General features: G+C 39.1%; 1 protein-coding gene across 1 annotated transcript in view; it reads right to left on the bottom strand.

Annotated features, from left to right (window-relative positions):
* Positions 1-2,655: 2,655 nt before the first annotated feature.
* LRRC75B (leucine rich repeat containing 75B) overlaps positions 2,656-18,727 on the bottom strand; it is a 46,172-nt gene continuing 30,100 nt past the window's right edge. Inside the window, exons 3-4 of the mRNA XM_069757423.1 lie at positions 9,050-9,162; positions 2,656-6,595 (exon numbers count right to left, since the gene is read on the bottom strand). Coding sequence (XP_069613524.1) covers positions 6,121-6,595; positions 9,050-9,162 — 588 coding nt within the window. The 3' untranslated portion in view covers positions 2,656-6,120. The remainder of the gene's footprint in view (positions 6,596-9,049; positions 9,163-18,727) is intronic.

Below are 18,727 nucleotides of genomic sequence, written 5' to 3'. Positions count from 1 at the left end.
GGTACTGAGTTGGAATGTCATGTGGGACAGGGGTAGCATCACTGACAGAAAGGATACTGGTGCTGGTTCAGACAGGACGGATTCAGGATCACACGTACCAGTTCAGACAGGACAGGTTCAGGATAACAAATACTGGTTCTGACATGTTGGGGACCTGACAACAAACTAGAATGTTTGATGACAAACAAGTTGCTAAGGCACTTCCCTACAGGGGAGGGTGGCTTAAATACATGATGCCTCCCAGCAGAAATCTGGGGACACTTCTGGAGTGCATGCTGCCCCTTTAAGAAGCGGGGGCATGCATGCCCTAAGTGCATTGCCAGAAGACGTGCACGGTGTGTGCAGCCTCTGGTGTCTGGGAGCTGCAGCAGATGCCAGAGTAGGACGGACAGCACAAATATAAATCTGGCATTGCTGTAATTACATCAACCCAAAGAATAAAGTCATCTAATCACTTATAATGCACGATTAATGGTGTAAAAAGTAAATAAAACCAATTCTTCACCTGCTGTTGATTTGTTCATTCTGCCTCCCAAAGATCGCAGTAATGCTTGGCTCACATTTATCATGCGCTCTATGCTGAGAGCTTACATCAGCCTTTCCATGTAAATCTCTGAAATATGTGATTCAGACAGAACCTCCTGCAGAAAATTCCCTATAATGAGGCAGATAGAGTCACTTTGGATGTTGTCTAGCCTCTAATCCGGCGGTGTCCTTCTTTTAAGGCATGCATAAAAGTGCAGTCGGTCACAGTTTTGTGCACTTCTGAAAAGGACACCTGAACAGAGGCCAGATGGAGTCCAGAGTAACTCTACTGTCTCATTATAGCAAATAGATCCCTCGGGGATTTCATCTGAATCATGTTACTTGGAGATTTAGATGAAAACCCCAAAGTAAGTGCTCAGCATATAAGGTAGAATAAATGAGCTTCAAAATGTTATGTAAAATGTTCCCAACAAAAGCTTCAAGTCAATCCACAAAAAAAAACAGGTCCCCACTCAGGTCCATCATCTGTTAACGGAAATATAGAGGGCTTTCACATTACTGATAGCACAAAGGCTCTGGAAAAGTAAAATGGCTCCTCACCCTCCAAGAGAAATCCAATGAATTCTGCACTCTAAAATCCAAAACTGCTGCTTTTTTTCTGGAAAACACCCATGTAGTCAAAATCGTCACTACACCTGTAGATAAATTCCCAAAGGGCTATTATTTCCAAAATACGGTCACATGTGGGGTGATTCTGCTCTACTAGCACTTAAGGACTCTGCATATAGACTCCATAAAGTATTATAGGAAAATCTGTGCTCCAGAAGGCAAATAGCCCTCCATTCGTCCCGATTCTCGTCGTATGGCTAAGCAGTACCGTACGCCCACATACGGGGTAGTTCTACATTGAGCAGAAATTGTGGGACAACTTTTGGTGCCATTTTTACCCATTTCCCAGTGTAAAAATATAAAATCTGGGGCTAAAACAAAATGTTAGTGGTAAAAATTTACTTATTCTTTCTCCACTGCCCAATGGTCTAAAATTATGTGAGGCAGATGTTGTTTCAATATGATCACTGCACCTCTAGATTAATTTATTGGTGGGTGTAGTTTGTAAAATTAGGTCACTTTGGGGGGGGTTTCTGCTGTTCTGGCACCTCACCGGCTCTGCCATTGTGACTTGGCACACTCAAACCATTCCAGCAAAATCTGAACTCCAATATGATGCTACTTCTCTTCTGAGCATTGCTTTGTGTCTCACAAGTAGTTTTCGATCACATATGGGATATCGTGTACTCAGGAGAAATTGCACAACATATTTTGACACCCATTTTCTCCTGTTACCCTTGTGAAACTAAGAAAATTGGGGCTAATAGAACATTTTTTTAGAAAAAATGTGATTTTTTTATTTTCACGGCTCTACATTATAAACTTCTGTGAAGAAGGGTTCAAGGTGCTCAGCACATATCTAAATACATTCCTTGAGGGGTCTAGTTTCTAAGATGGGATCACTTGTGGGGGTTCCACTGTTTAGGCCCATCAGGGGCTCTCCAAACTCGACATGGTGTCTGCCAATGATTTCTACGATTTTTGCGTTTCAAAAGTCCAGTTGTGCTCCTTCCCTTTCGAGTATCTAAATACATTCCTTGAGGGGTCAAGTTTCAAAAATGGGGTCACTTGTAGAGGTTTTCCACTGTTATTTTTTCACAAATAAACGCAAATCACTATCATGAAGTACAATATGTCACAAAAAAGAATTGCAGAATAACTAAAATACGATGACTCGTTCCAGAGTTATTACCAATCATTCCAGAGTGACACTGGTCAGAATTGTAAAATTTGGCATGGTAATGAAGGTGAAAACAGGCTTGGGGGGTGAAGGGGTTAATCACCCCAGGTCATCGGAGATAGAGTTAAGCTTTCACAATAATACATATTATAATTATAATAATACAGTCATTCTGATATTAATTTTCAAAGTACTGCAATTAAATTGGCCTCATAGTCTAAGATATCTATTAATTTATATAATTTTTGCTGTAAAACCTAGTAACAGATACACAATACTTTTAATGTATTTAGCGATAAAAACCATCATTTTGCATATGGTCTGTGTTTGTGCATTGCTCAGATCCATTCCCATGTTCAGCGTAAGTAAAAATGCAGGCCTGGGGATGACACTTAGCAATTTTATTTTATTGACACATGGGATAAAAGGACATTACAAGTGGGCAATCACTTTTCTGTTATGTCAGGACAGTGATACCTACATACAGTGGATTAGCTATAATGCATACTTTTCACTTACAAAATATAGACAGTGTAAAAGACGTAAATTAAGAGTGTTCAGACATTAGAATACAAGATCAAAAAAACACTGGTCTACGTATATCTATAATGCATACATTCTTGTGAGAAGTTCTGCTTCCATGTAATGGTAACACCATTCACAATAGTTGCATTGCATATTCTATGTTCAACACAGTTAGAAGATCAGCTACCAAGAAAATATCTCTTGATCTTCCAAGCTGTGCTAAAATATTAGTAGACATCAATGCCTTACATTAGTAGAAGGCCTGAATATGTGACTATTGTCCTATAATGCCAAAAGTTTACACCTTCAACGATCATTTTCATTAAAATGCCCAAGGCCTGAACTACCATTATTATTACTCTAATTATATCTGCAATGCAAAAAAATTACACCTCCGTCCTCATGTCTGACTGCCCACTGCAAGAAACGACCACTCTCATTATTACACGTTTTTTCAACCTTAGGCTATTTTTTTCAAAGCGTTTTACTCTACATTCAGTGGTTTTGTCAAGAATTATGTCTGTACGTCCCCAAAACAGTATGTGCACTGATGGGGCCACTGACAGTAATGAGAGTCTCAGTGTGCTCTGTCATACATAATTTTCAGCTGTATATGTGTAGTTGAGGCTGGCATATTCGGGCATATGCTCTGACGAGGCATTGACTATATTGAAGCAAATGGATCACTGTGTGATCTGTGATACATCATTTCCAGTCGTATACACCTATTGAAAGAGGGCAGTAAGACGTAGGTCTTGCTGCCAGCCTCAACTAGGCATATAAGGCTGAAAATTATGTACACACATTGACTCCATTTCCACCATTATACAGCTCTGGCAAAAAATAAAAGAGACCACTGCAAAACTGTCAGTTTGTCTGTTTTTTCTCTTTTTACGTTTATTTTTGAGTAAAATGTAAATTGTTCTTTTAGTCTACAAACCTCTGACAACATGTCTCCTAATTTCCATAATTTCCAAGCAATAAATGTTGTTTTTTTTTCTGAAAAGGAAAAATGGTCAAAATTAAAAAACCTAGGCAGACCTCAAATAATGCAAAGAAAACAAGTTCATAATCATTTAGAAACAACAATACTAATGTTTTAACACAGGAAGCATTCAGAAATCAATATTTTGTGGCATAACCATGATTTTTAATCACAGCTTTCATGCGTCTAGGCATGCTTTCCACCAGTCTTTCACACTGCTTCCGGCGCAAAAATGTAAGCAGTTCTTCTTTGTTTGATGGCTTGTGACTATCCATCATCCTCTTAATTACATTCCAGAGGTTTTCAATGGGGTTCAGGTCTGGAGATTGGGCTGCTGATGACAGGTTTTGATTTGGTGGTCTCTTAATTTTTGCCAGAGCTGTAGTAAGTGCCTCGTCAGGGCATATGCACATATCTGGTTTTGCAAGAACTGACGAAACCATTGAACGTAGAGTAAAATTCTGTGGACCTTGCCTTAGTGAGCAAGGTGACCAAGGAGAAAACAAAATACCGTATCTATTAACTAATTACGGCCTTGTGCCAAATAGCCTACAACTTTACTTTTGCTAATATACTGTACTCTGAGTTATACATGTTGACATGGTTGATGCTTGTGCCTTGTCGTTTAATGCAACAATACTAACAGCTAACAGTAGTTAGTATCATAATGCACATTAATTGGCTGGTATTACGAAGAAGTAGGGTAGATACTGGTATTAGTCAAGTGGGAACCCCTCCACAGACTATCTACCTTGGCCAATGACGTGAGTTAAGCCGATAAGGTGCCTAAATGAATGAAACAATGAGAATCACGATGAATTTACAACCACTTATTGACAAACAGGTAGACGGAATTATAAATCCTTAATGAGTACTTAATAAAAAAAGATTCTCCTAGAAACAGTTACAAAAGTACTATACATTTATGCTAGTAGCAATCTAGACGATGCTTAGCCCATGTAATGCTCAGTGCTATAACGTACAACGGTTACCTTATCATTAATCTGAGATCTAACATTGTCGGAACCTTTAGAATTGTAAAAAAGACACATTTGACAGTAACACGCTATCTTTTCTTCCCCTGAAATGCCAGTCTCCTGCCAAGCTTTACATGTCCCCATAATAATTATTGTAGAGATACATTTCCTAGTGGTCTTATGAGTCCATTAATAATACACTGTGTACCAAGAAATATTACCAAACATTATATTTCTGAGTCCTTTTTCAGTTGCATAATTTTGTTAAATCCTTTTTTATCTTTTTAAATAAGAGAATCTTTGGGGAGACCTGTTAATTTAGTAACATGTCTTGTGACTTTTGTAATAGGCTGTCAGTGTCACTTCCATTTTTGAGGAACTTGATAATTGGCAATAGTGTACGGATGCATGTAGAGTTTTTTGTAATTCCACATTGTGTTTGCTTCACAGGCTTGAGACAATGAATTTGCTAATATCGCATTGTGACATCTTACAGAGAAGCTCAGTTTTCATATTTTTGAAGAGGAACTTGGCAGTAGACAATCGTGTCATTGTGAATCATGTTTTTACAAATGCATAATGAGCAAATTAATATTTCCTGATACATGAAAGAATTGGTGAGATTTTCTAAATAGTCTTGATAGTGTAACCAGATCCTGTTTTTCATCTACAGCATACACACACGTAAACGTGGCGTTGTATATACATTCAGTGTTTCGAAAAATTCACTTGCACTGAGAACTCCTCCTGCTCTCAGGACAAGGGGCAGCTTTTAGCTGTCACTGAAACCTTCCAGATACAACACTGCCTTTGTGGGCTTCACAATATTCAACTTCTGCAGGCCAAGTAAACCCTTTGCCGGTATTTATTTTACATTTTGCTCACCGTTGCGAGAGTGAAAGGGTAAATAGCTGGGGATTAAAAAATATTATATAAAGTTTTTTAGGATTTTTGCTGTTTGTCCACTCAAAATCATGCATTCTATGGCAGCAAATGCCCCCTCCTCTTGGTCTTGGGCACCCCCCTCCTTTCCGGTTTTCCTGACACTGCAGTTCTGTTCCTGTCTGGCTGTGATCACTGTCCCCTTTTGTTTAGAGATTAATCCACAGAACACACAGTGATGAGGCCGGTGCTGAGCTGTGATGGACTGCCTTGTCTCCGGGCTCCTCGCCCGGTGGGTGAAGATGCGTGGGGCTACGTGGTACCTTTATCTGGCGCCCCTCCTCCTTGGCTGAAAACAACTACTTGTGGCACTGTGAGTGTAAGATCCACTCTTCCTTCTTATATTAGATGACATCAACATTGGTTTAAGGAGAGGTGGTCAGTCCCTGTCTCCATGGCTACTGGACTAAGAGGTCTCACCTGTCCCAAGGCAAAGGAAAAGACATGGGAATTCCTCCCTCAGATAAGTCACTGTCTTGTGCCTCAGGAATGGTGGGAAGCAGATTCTGCTGGCACAGACGCCGCCTCAGCCCCAAGAGCAAAGGTTGGGGCATGGAGCAGATGTCTACATTGTTACCCAGATCTACCCAGGCCAGCGAGGGGAAGTTGGCACTGTCCTTCATGGCTTCGCTAAGCTCCTTCAGGGTGGCACAAGAAAGTCGGTTTCCATTAAGTGCAAGGTGCGTGATATTGGGGAGAACTGCCAAAGCAGGAAGAGCCAAGCTCAAAGTACTGTCTGTGAGCTCAGCAAAGCTTAAGTCCACACTGGTTAGACTATCTCCATGGCTTTGTAAGTAAAGAATCACACGCTGAACATCTCTGGGAGTCAAAGGAATTCCAGACAGATCCAGGGACTCAATATTTGACTTCTGTTGCAGGCTGTTTTTCAGGCTGCCAAAAGAGAAGGAGTTAACTTTGAAAATGTAGTATTTGTATTTCCATACAATTCACAACCACAAATACAAGTTAAAGGGAATGTGTCACCAGGTTTTCACAATTTAAACTAAAGCCACCACCTTTAACTGTGCTACTACCACAGTCCATCGACCTGTACCTAAGCTTCCAACTCCCCTGGCATATGTAAAAAAAATCCTCATATACTTCCGGCATACGGCGTGCTTGGTCCAATAGAGGTCTCTTTTCTTGGCACCTCCTCAATCCCTGCAGCGGCAGTTCTCCTGACTTGACTGATGTGGGTGACGCATCCTACATCATTAACAGATCTCAGTGAATTTAGCACCTGTGTAGTTGAAGTTCTGTAATGTGCCAGCGCCTATTTACCCGTAAGTGAAGTTGTTGCTAGTGCATGCAGGTATCAGACTTCGCATCTGCCCAAGTACAAGATTCGCTGTGATCTGAGGCGGACGTGGGACGCATCATCCACATCAATCAAGTAAGGAGGATGGCAGCTGCAGGGATTAAGAAGGCACTGGAAAAAAGAGGCATATCAGACCAACTGTGCTGGATGCCAGAAGTATTTAAGGTATTTTTTGGCATATGCAGGGGAAGTTGGGGCTAAGATACAGGACTGAGGTAATAGAATAGTTAAGAGAGGTGACTTTAGTTTATTTTGGGAAACCCTGGTGACACGTTCCCTTTAAGACTGATGACTTGTCAAAATCTAAGATTGCTCACATGTACAGTATAAATTCAGTATATACAGTTTCTATAGGTTATCAGAACTGGACACAAATTATATAAAGTAGAAATTATGTGAGCAGGCATTTCTTTAACTTAACATTGTTAACCCTTTCAGAAAACTACAGTTAGCCCGTTCCCTTCCCAATATGAAAAGAATCAGGCACCGATGGATAGCATTTAACTGCAGAGTAAATTAATGGAAAAATTAACAGAAGAGGGAAATGTCTAATATTTCTCCGGCATTCAGAGGATTGAAATCTCGTCATTTTTACTCATATCTTTTAAATAAATGACGTGTTCATCCAAGAGACACTTACACATTTTGAACCTTACATTAAGTTTATATTTATAGCTATGCATGGGAATTTTCTGTAGGATCTGACCATCTATGGACTGTAAATGCCCAATAAATATAACCGTAAAACGAGTTGAATAAACAGGTAATACCATTAGTGCACATTTACGCTGGCGGATAATCCTTCAAATTCTAACAATAATGACTAGTGATGAGCGAACGTGCTCGGATAAGGTGTTATCAGAGCGTGCTCGGGTGCTAACATGGTGCCTCCAGCGTGCTCAAATAATAATATGTTCGAGTCACAACGGCTGCATGTTTTGCGGCTGTTCGACAGCCAGAACACATGGAGGGATTGCATAACAAACAGGCAACAGCTGCGGGGACTCAAACATATTTTTCAAGCACACCGAAGACACTCAGTTAGCACACGAGCATGCTCAGATAACACCTTATCCGAGCAAGTTTGCTCATCACTAATAACGACCCATTAGTCCCGATAATTGTGTAATGAGAATGGGTAGAGAGACTCAATGATGTTTCCAAACCCACTAATTCATTGTGCATGAAATTGTTTATACAAATTAATATATTCAAATTCTTCTTTTGAAAATTGTGCAATGTAAATGGAGATTGTTCGCTGGTTTAATGCTTAGATCTGCAAAAACGAGAAGTGGAAATTGAAATGCTGAGTAGGAATGGCTGTCAGTAATTGGTTTATTGTGTCCCAAGGCAATTGTTCAGGAGTAGGGTTGAGCTAAACGGATCGTTCATTTTCAAAAGTCGCCGACTTTTGGCAAAGTCGGGTTTCATGAAACCCGACCCGATCCCTGTGTGGGGTCGGCCATGCGGTACGCGACTTTCGCGCCAAAGTCGCGTTTCGTATGACGCGCTTGGCGCCATTTTTTTCAGCCAATGAAGGGGCGTGGGCAGAGTGATGACATAGGTCTTAGGGGCGTGGACGCCTATCGCGAGAGAGAGAGAGAGAGAGAGAGAGAGAGAATACAAATTCAGATTATCTGTGTGCGCACAGTGCCCGATGTAACCATCGCCGTTCAACCATTTTATGCACGATTCTCATCCTATATAAACACTCGTCTGATATGGTTTGCTAATTGTGAGTTTGAATCGCATCCTTTAGCGCTCAGTCGATTATCTGCCCGTGTAAATGAACCCTTAAGGTTGTGTTATCAGAGACAACTCCTTTCAGATAGTCTGGCAATCAACAGGTAAAACGTAGCAATAGATTACATTGCAGCAATTCAGATAAGTGACCATTCACATAATACAAGGATAACCCAAGCCTACCAGAATGAAGTGGACTTGCACATACAATATATATATATATATATATATATATATATATTCTGCTTTTGCTACAATTAGTCCCCTTTTAATATCCTACTCACCAGGCCATACTTTTCCTTCGAGGTAGACTGTGTCGATGCCATTTTGAGTGTGGTGTCAAATGGTAGAGTAGCTGCCGGCAAATGCGGTCCGTAGATTTCATCTGGTCTTGTTCCTAAAAATGTAAATTTTGGGGGAAAACATAGTAGTCATATATTTTGACACAGTTACCTTCATTCCAAAGACATACTGATAGGGAGTTTAGATTGTGAGCCCCAACGGGGACAGTGATGATAATGTGTGCAACTTGTAAAGCGCTGCGGAATATGTTAGCGCTATATAAAAATAAAGATTATTATTATTATAGTTATATAAGCTGAAAAAAAAGACATAAATCCATCACGTTCAACCTCTCTTCAAAGTTGTCCACTAGGCAAGGACACTCATAACCAGATTCAATCAACATAAATGGGTTTGTACCAAGATTTGTAGTTATCTAGTTATTCCCTGTCTGTAGGATAGGGAATATCTTTCTGATCACTGGGAGTAAGACCCCTGAGTCCGGCTAACGCTAGCATTCCCGTTGCCTGAATGAATGACGGAAGCAAAGGTGGGAATGCTTAACCTCCATTCTATTTGGAAGGTGCTCTTTCGAGACCTGTTTTAGGATCACAGGGGAGAACCGGCAGTAGCACTCAAAGGCAATCTTCAAGTTATTCCCTATCCTACAGATCAAGGATAAAGTCAAATTGTGGGACAAACCATTTAAGGCGCATCTATGTTGTGGTTTCTTTTACAAACCACATTGCACTGCCAGTTCCAGTGGTAACTTATAAACCCTAATGATTTTTTAATGGGTCCTTTGACCTTTTGCAAGATGTTCCACTCCTTGATAGAAACATAGCACGACATACTATATCACCAATCAAAAAAGAGAAAATCTACCACAATGGAGGAAGTGACCTATATTGAAATGTTGCTCATTCCTGAGCTGGTCGTCCTAGTGAAGAAGACGGTGAGTGTCTGTCGTGATCCACAAACTATGCAGATCTCACCCGACACTTAGAGGAACTGTTTGCGCATGCGTCGTCACAAGGAACGATGCTTGTACTAGATGGATGGAGGAGGCAGGACACTGAAGAAAGTGACCAGTCAATTACTGACAGAAGACAGATGGCGGATGGGGAGTATAGGGAGAAGAGGAAGCAAAGCTATAAGTCTAGTGCTGACCACTGCACTCATCCCTCATCAACACAGATTTGTAAAGTAAAGCGATGAATGTAATTAACATTACAGTACCCATACACAGATGGCATTAATTTGGGGTAGAAAACCTGATGACAGGTTACCTTTAGCTTATAGAAACAGTAGTAAAGCTGCATTTACATTGGCCGATAATCCATAGCATTCTAAGGTTAACGACCCATCGTTCAAGATATTTGTGTAATGTGAATAGGTTGAGTGTCTGAATTATATGTCCAAAAATGCTCGTTCATTATGTAGGAAATTAGACAAGGGAAAAAAAATTCTCATTCAGCTTTTGAAAATTGTCATGTAAATGGAGATTTTTCGCTCTTTCAATGATTTGACCAACAAAAAGTGTGGAAATTTAAATCCTAAATAGTGATATTCGTGTTCCAAGACAATAAAGAGATGAGTAGCAGTTGGGGCTTTGGAACAAGTGCATCATTGTTATCCTGGAAAAATATATTCGCTTTGCTAATTTTCTTAAATATTTTTTGTACAGTGTCAACGGAAATGTTGTACAATATTTTATGAGTTCATATACTCAGTATAAATAAGGTAGTTTCATTTTGATAGGATTTGAACGTTGAACACGAATATGCTTCAGATTATCCGTCGAGTGATCACAGTGCACGATGTAACAATCGCTGTTCACCTATTTCATTTACAGTTCTCACTTTTATCAAGGAAGTTTAACTCATGACATTTAGTTAGAACCTGGGTAAAGTAGTGTAACGTGTTGTAGGGCGGTAGCCATTGGCAAGATACTCGTGTTTTATGCCCTGCACACTACATGAAAATGGGGTCCTGGCTGGGTGTGTGGAGGTTAGCTGTGATGGTGAGATGCCCTTGCAGACCGCATGGTGCCGTTTTCATCCAGTCAGGTGTTGCAGAATTCAATAAGAGAGGCCATAGTCCATCAATATACATATTTATACTAAGAAACTATATACTATATACAGTACTAGCTTTCTGCTTCTCTTAGCTCTTCTGTCTCAACACAGCCCAGCACTCTACCCCGGGAGTCTCCTTGTCCCCCAATGACGTCACTACAGCCCAGCAAGCAAGAGTACTATACTTCTACCCATGGTTCCACGTCTTACTCCCCTTAGGAGAGTTTTCTATGTCAATATGGCTGGTACTTGGCTTCTCACTCTATTGACGCTTCTGGACCACAACATGGGGCTTTTCCTCTTCGTCTCGCTTGTCCATCTTCTCTGTCTTGTTATCTGACCGACCCGTAAATGCGAGTGATCGCAACCTTTATGAGGCAGGCAGAGGGAGGGAGCTCTGCCTTCAGATCGGCACCCCGCGAGGGCCCGATAGTTGACATGGTGACTCTGGGTCATCATGACGACCCTTGGGTCACAAAGCTACAGAAAGCTGCTTAGACCATGCTTATAGCGTGGTCTAAGGCTAAGCAGCTTTCTGTACAGGTATAACACATTGCAACGCATGATACCTATGATCAAAGTGAAAAAAGTGAAAGTCCCACACATGAGCTAAGTAAAAAAAGTAAAAAAAATTGTAAAAATCTTAAAAAAAATACAAAATAAAAAAATCATAAAATATTACACTAATAAATACAAATTACTATGTTAAAAAAAATAAAACAAGCAAAAAGAGTACACATTTGCTATTGCCACATCGGGAATGATTAGATCTATAAAACTGGCACACTAGTTAATCCCTTTGGTAAATGCCGTAGAAAAAGTGGCAAACTATGGTTTTTCATCATACCGCTGAAATAAGGTGGAATAAAACGATCAAAAAGCGATCAAACATCATCTTGTCCCACAAAAAACAAGCTGTCATACAGCTCCATCAAAAATAAAAAGTTATAGCTTTCAGAATACAGAGATGAAAAAATTACTATTTTTTTCTATAAAAGATTTTATTGTGTAAAAGCTCTAAAACATAAAATAATAACACAAATAAGGTATCACTGTAATCATATTGATTACAAAAAATAAAGCTGCCTTATAAAATTTAACACATGCGAAACGGCATAAAAAAAAACCAAAAGAAAATTCCTGAATTGCTGTTTTTTTGTTCATTCTGCCCCCCAACAATTGGAGTAGATAGCGATCATAAAATGTGATGTGACTGGAAATTGTATCAATAAAACATTAACTCGTCCCACAAAAAACAAGACCTCACATGACTCTGTGGGCCACAATATGGAAAAATTATAGCTCTCAAAATATGGTGATGCAAAAACTTGATTTCACAAAAAAAGTGTCTTTTAGTGTGTGACAGCAGCCAAACAGAAAAAAAAAACTATATAAATCTGCTATCGCTGTAATCGCACAGACCTGAAGAATAAAGTCGTCTAATCACTTATACTACATGAGGAACAGAATAAAAAGATGAATAAAATCAATTCTTCACCTAGTGTTGATTTTTTCATTCTGTCTCACAACCATCGCAGTGCTCATCTATTCTGCGCTCTGTGGGGTTTTTAGTGTAAATCTCTGAAACACATGATTCAAAGGGAACACCCGTCAGAAGATTCCCAATAATGAAGCAAATGGAGGCACTGTGGATACTGTCTGGCCTATGATCCGGCGGTGTCCTTTTTTAAACAGGCATAAAAGCGCGGCCCAACACAGTTTTGTGTACTTCTGAAAAGGACACCGCTGAACAGAGGCCAGATGGAGTCCAGAGTAAATCTACTGCCTCATTATAGTGAATGGATCCCTTGGGGGTTTCATCTCTCACGTCACTCAGAGATTTAGATGGAAACTCCGAAGTAAGTGCTCAGGGTAGAGCGCCGGATAAATTTGATTCAAAATGTTATGTAAAATGTTCCTAAGAAAAGCTTCAACTCAATCCACAAAAAATGCAAGCCCTTACTCAGGTCTGTCATTGGAAATATAGGGGGCTTCCACGCTACTGGTAGTACAAAGGCTCTGGAAAAGCAAAACGGTGCCTTGCCCCCCCCCCAAAAGAAATTCAGCGAATTCTGCGCTCCCAAATCCAAATGCCTCCCTCCCTTCTGAGCACCACAGTGTATCTAAACCACATTTAGCGTTCACATGTTCGGCAGGGGTATAATTTCCAAAGTGGGGGCACTCTGCTCTTCTAGCACTTAGGGGCTCTGTATATGGAGTCCACAAACTATTCTACAAAAATCTGCTCTCCAGGAGGTAAAAAGCGCTCCATCTCTCCCGAGTCGCGCTGTATGGCTAAGCAGAAATTTTGTGACAAATTCTGATGCTATATTTACCCATTTCCCTGTGTGAAAATGTAAAATCTGGGGCCAGAACAAAATATTTGTGGCAAAAAAAGTAATTATGATATAAATGTGACACACAAGTGTAGTCAATATGATCACTGCACCCCTAGATGATTTCATTGAGAGGTGTAGTTTGTAAAATGTGGTCACTTATAGGGGGTTCTGTCATTCTGGCACCTCAAGGGCTCTTCCAGTGGGTCATGGCACCCGCAAACATAACAGTAAAATTTTCACTGTAATATGGCGCTCCTTCCCTTCTGAGCTTTGCACTGTGCCTGAAAAGTATGTCCCAATTACATGTGAGGTATTGGTGTAAAATTAGGAGAAATTACATAGCAAACTGAGCGGTTTCACTGTTTAGGCACATAAAGGGCTCTCCAAACACAACATGGCATTCGCTCTGGATTCCAGCCATTTTTGCGTTCAAAAAGTCAAATGGCACTCCTTCCCATGCGAGCCCTGTTGTGCTACCAAACAGTATGTCAACATATAACCCAGACCCATAACCACAAACTCGGGATGGGCAACACTCGAATATAACATCAAACATAATGATCCGCTAGGCAGATATTAAGCTGCATGCTGAATCAAAGAGTGCTATGTTTTTTTATAAAAAGTTATAATTTTATTAACACATACAGAACAAATACTAAAACAATGCCTCAAAACCATATGAACCAATTATATGATGGAGATAGGCGTAAATAGAATTATAATAATAGGAGAGCACCAGGTAACATATATATACATAAATTCGTTAAATTTGGCAATGGAGCATGCTGAGAAAATACTTCCAATGAATATTAGATTTAGGTACCTATTATTTGTTGCACAATATTAATAATGTAAAAATATTTATATACATCCAAGTATCAATTTAATGAAATATATACATAAGTGAATATTATTCTAAAAAGACCCATAAGGGTATATTAAAGCATTGACAACAGTTAATGTGCACAGAAAGCTATTCACATAATTCAAGATAGCCTAATTGCGGTTCAATTATGTCAAAATCACCAATGCTTTATAACCGCAAAACGTATTCAATCTACAGCTGATATTTAATGTGTAAATTCAATTACACGCACTGCCAAATGGTACTTCAATTGCACCATTAAACAAATCAGTGGCTTTGAACTAAAGCTAAAATTAGTACCATAATAGCTATACTCCGATTATATACTCAGAACAATTTGCTGTACATGTGCCCTTATTGTCATGTGGGTAAACATCTATCGACTCGGCATAACCTAATTTGGCAGCGCAACAATATAATAGATGGATTCCGATAATATGCTGTGCTCCGATACTGAGAACAATTTACTATAAATATGCCCTTATTATCATGTGGGTAAATATCTATCGACTGAGCATAACCAAAATTGGCTGCGCAACAATATGATAGACGGGTTCAAATTATCCCATGACCGGTGCTGAAAGTGATAGCTACAATGAGCCAACACTGCAACACCGCTAAACAGCCTAATTACAACAGAGCCGCTAGTAAGTATACTCTGTGCCGAAACTTGATGTAATACGAATAATAAATGCTGTCAAGCAATATATGAACCCTCAATACAGCAGGTGGCCATCCATGTATAGCAGAGAAGGAGGAAGCTGTCACGAAACGCGCGTCGGGGTTTGGCGGAGAGTGGCGTGCCATGTGCGGCTGGAAGCGGGGAGCACCCGGTAATTAGGTAATACGTATATTTTGGGATCTTTACGTACCCTGTATTTAGACATGTGTAGATGCATGTAAATTACTGTTTGCTTGGCAATTAGGTCTGTTTCAGACCATTTATTTGGCGCATTAGTGCTCTGCTATACATGGATGGCCACCTGCTGTATTGAGGGTTCATATATTGCTTGACAGCATTTATTATTTGTATTACATCAAGTTTCGGCACAGAGTATACTTACTAGCGGCTCTGTTGTAATTAGGCTGTTTAGCGGTGTTGCAGTGTTGGCTCATTGTAGCTATCACTTTCAGCACCGGTCATGGGATAATTTGAACCCATCTATCATATTGTTGCGCAGCCAATTTTGGTTATGCTCAGTCGATAGATATTTACCCACATGATAATAAGGGCATATTTATAGTAAATTGTTCTCAGTATCGGAGCACAGCATATTATCGGAATCCATCTATTATATTGTTGCGCTGCCAAATTAGGTTATGCCGAGTCGATAGATGTTTACCCACATGACAATAAGGGCACATGTACAGCAAATTGTTCTGAGTATATAATCGGAGTATAGCTATTATGGTACTAATTTTAGCTTTAGTTCAAAGCCACTGATTTGTTTAATGGTGCAATTGAAGTACCATTTGGCAGTGCGTGTAATTGAATTTACACATTAAATATCAGCTGTAGATTGAATACGTTTTGCGGTTATAAAGCATTGGTGATTTTGACATAATTGAACCGTAATTAGGCTATCTTGAATTATGTGAATAGCTTTCTGTGCACATTAACTGTTGTCAATGCTTTAATATACCCTTATGGGTCTTTTTAGAATAATATTCACTTATGTATATATTTCATTAAATTGATACTTGGATGTATATAAATATTTTTACATTATTAATATTGTGCAACAAATAATAGGTACCTAAATCTAATATTCATTGGAAGTATTTTCTCAGCATGCTCCATTGCCTAATTTAACGAATTTATGTATATATATGTTACCTGGTGCTCTCCTATTAATATTATAATTCTATTTACGCCTATCTCCATCATATAATTGGTTCATATGGTTTTGAGGCATTGTTTTAGTATTTGTTCTGTATGTGTTAATAAAATTATAACTTTTTATAAAAAAACATAGCACTCTTTGATTCAGCATGCAGCTTAATATCTGCCTAGCGGATCATTATGTTTGATGTGCTACCAAACAGTAGTTTTCTCCCACAACAGGAGAAAATGCACAACATATTTCGGGGTCCATTTTATCCTGTTGCACTTTAAAAAAAAAAATTGGGACTAAATTAAAATTTTGTGAACAAAAAAGTAAAATGTTATTTTTTTTCCTTCCACATTGCCTTAATTCCTGTGAAGCACCTGAGGGTTAAGAAACTTCTTAAATGTGGTATTGAGCACTTTGATAGATGCAGTTTTTAGAATGGTGTCAGTTTTGGGTATTTTCTATTATATACAGTAGGCCCCTCAAAGTCACTTCAAATGTGATGTGGTCCCTAAAAAAATGATTTTGTAAATTTTGTTGGAAAAATTAGAAATTGCCAGTCAACTTGTAATTCTAGCTTTCTAATTAAAAAAAATATGTTTCATAAATTGTGCTGATGTAAAGTAGAATGTAGAAAATGTTATTTATTAACTATTTTGTGTGACATATCTCTCTGGTTTAAGGGCATAAGAATTAAAAGTATGAAAATTGCAAAATTTTCAACATTTTTTGCCAAATTTCCAATATTTTTACAAATAAATTCAAGTTATATTGAACAAATTTTACCACTATCATAAACTACAGTATGTCACGAAAATATAATCGCAGAATCTCTGGGATAAGTTGAAGAATTCCAGAGATATTACTGCATAAAGTGACAGTGGTTAGATTTTAAAAAATGGGTCTCGGTCATTAACCTACAAAATGGCTCGGTCCTTAAAGGGTTAAAGTAACTTCTGGTCAGAAAGTTTTTAGCCCCCCCAAAGAGCTATTAAAACTGTTATGAAAAGTACTGTTATTAGCATGCTGTGTGTGAATCCATCCTTATACGGTCGCTACATATTCTGGCTTGTGGTCACTCATTGATGCAGCTTTGTTTTAATTTTGTTAAACTTTATTTTCTGTCAATTTTCACAGTTATTTATTCACTAGTAAATGACACAGTGAAGCCTATGTTTCCTTTATAATCAACAGTTTACTAAGTGAAAAATACCCTGAGCTAAATAAGACACTATTCACACAGCAATTATGGTATAAAAATAGGCAAATCTCTTGATAGATGTACAAATCATATAACCACAGTTATAGACAAGTTTAAAGGAAATCTGTCAGCAGGTTTTTGCTATGTAAGCTGAAGACAGCATGCTGTAGAGGTTAAAACACAGATTTCAGCTATGCCTCTCTTACCAAGCTCAGGTGTTGTTTGCCTGCAATGATTGTGTTAGCACCAGGAGCTTCTAATTGCTTTGACCCATGCCTACTGGTCTGACAACGCCCCCTGCTGTGATAAGCAGCTCACTGTCTTTAGACAATGTACATGGAGAGCCTGGTGTGGGCGGGGCTTGCTTTCTCAGCTCTGCCTAACTGCTAAATCTAAAAGCTGATTGTGTCAGAACAGCTGAACCCAGTAATCTAAGTGATACATCGTTGGATTCAGCTTCTCTTTGCCTACATCAGGTTGCTCTTAGATGAGGGATCAAAAACCTGCTGACAGATTCCCTTTAAGCTTTAAGTGCATTTCTGGGACAATTTCAGAGCTAGGTAAAGACTTATCATGTCTATGTCATGTGCACATGATAGGATAACAGATCAGCATTGTATGGATCTGCGTCTATATACTATTGGGCTACTTTTTTTTTTTACTAAGGATGTCCATATACCCTTAAAAGGATTCTATTATGGTGAAAATGACATCTGATCTGCAGGCAAAATGTTACAGAGCAGGAGAAGCCGATCAGGTTAATATAAATTTTTGTTGGGAAAGTTTCAGGAAACATTCCATTTTATTAATTGAAATCGCTGATGTTTGTAAGCAGATGAGTCCAGTTGGTGGTGCCTTTCAGTGATCGATAGGCTATGTGCACACATTGAGTAGATGGATGCAGACATTTCTGCATCTGTTGTGGCAGCTGCAAAATGTGCCTTTTTGGTGTGTTTTTGCCTAAGTTTTTGACTGATTTGAGTGAAGTGAATGGTGAAAAATGCAGGGCAAAAACGCCCAGAGAATCGACATGCTGCAGATTTTCTGCACCATATCTGCAAGTCACAGTTAATCAACGTCTGCATGACGCTTCAGGTTTCTCATTCACTTTGTTGTCATCAGGACTGCTTCAAGGTTTTCTAGGAAATCTGCATGGCAAAATGCACAAAAAATACACCAAATCTGTAACATGTGCACAAGCCCTTAGGCTGTGTGCACACAGTGCGTTTCTGATGCTTTTTCGCAGCGTGAAATGGGCCAAAAACGCCATGGAATCCTTATGCAAACTAATTCAATGACATTCCTTAAGTGTTGCGCACAGATGATCATCAATTTCCTTTGAGTATTTGCAGTGTGTTTTTTCTG

The sequence above is a fragment of the Ranitomeya imitator genome, chromosome 1 (genome assembly GCF_032444005.1).
Source record: "Ranitomeya imitator isolate aRanImi1 chromosome 1, aRanImi1.pri, whole genome shotgun sequence".
In the NCBI taxonomy this organism is placed as follows: Eukaryota; Metazoa; Chordata; class Amphibia; order Anura; family Dendrobatidae; genus Ranitomeya; species Ranitomeya imitator.
Note: the sequence above shows the minus strand (reverse complement) of the source record. Positions and strands in the feature narration are given on the sequence as shown.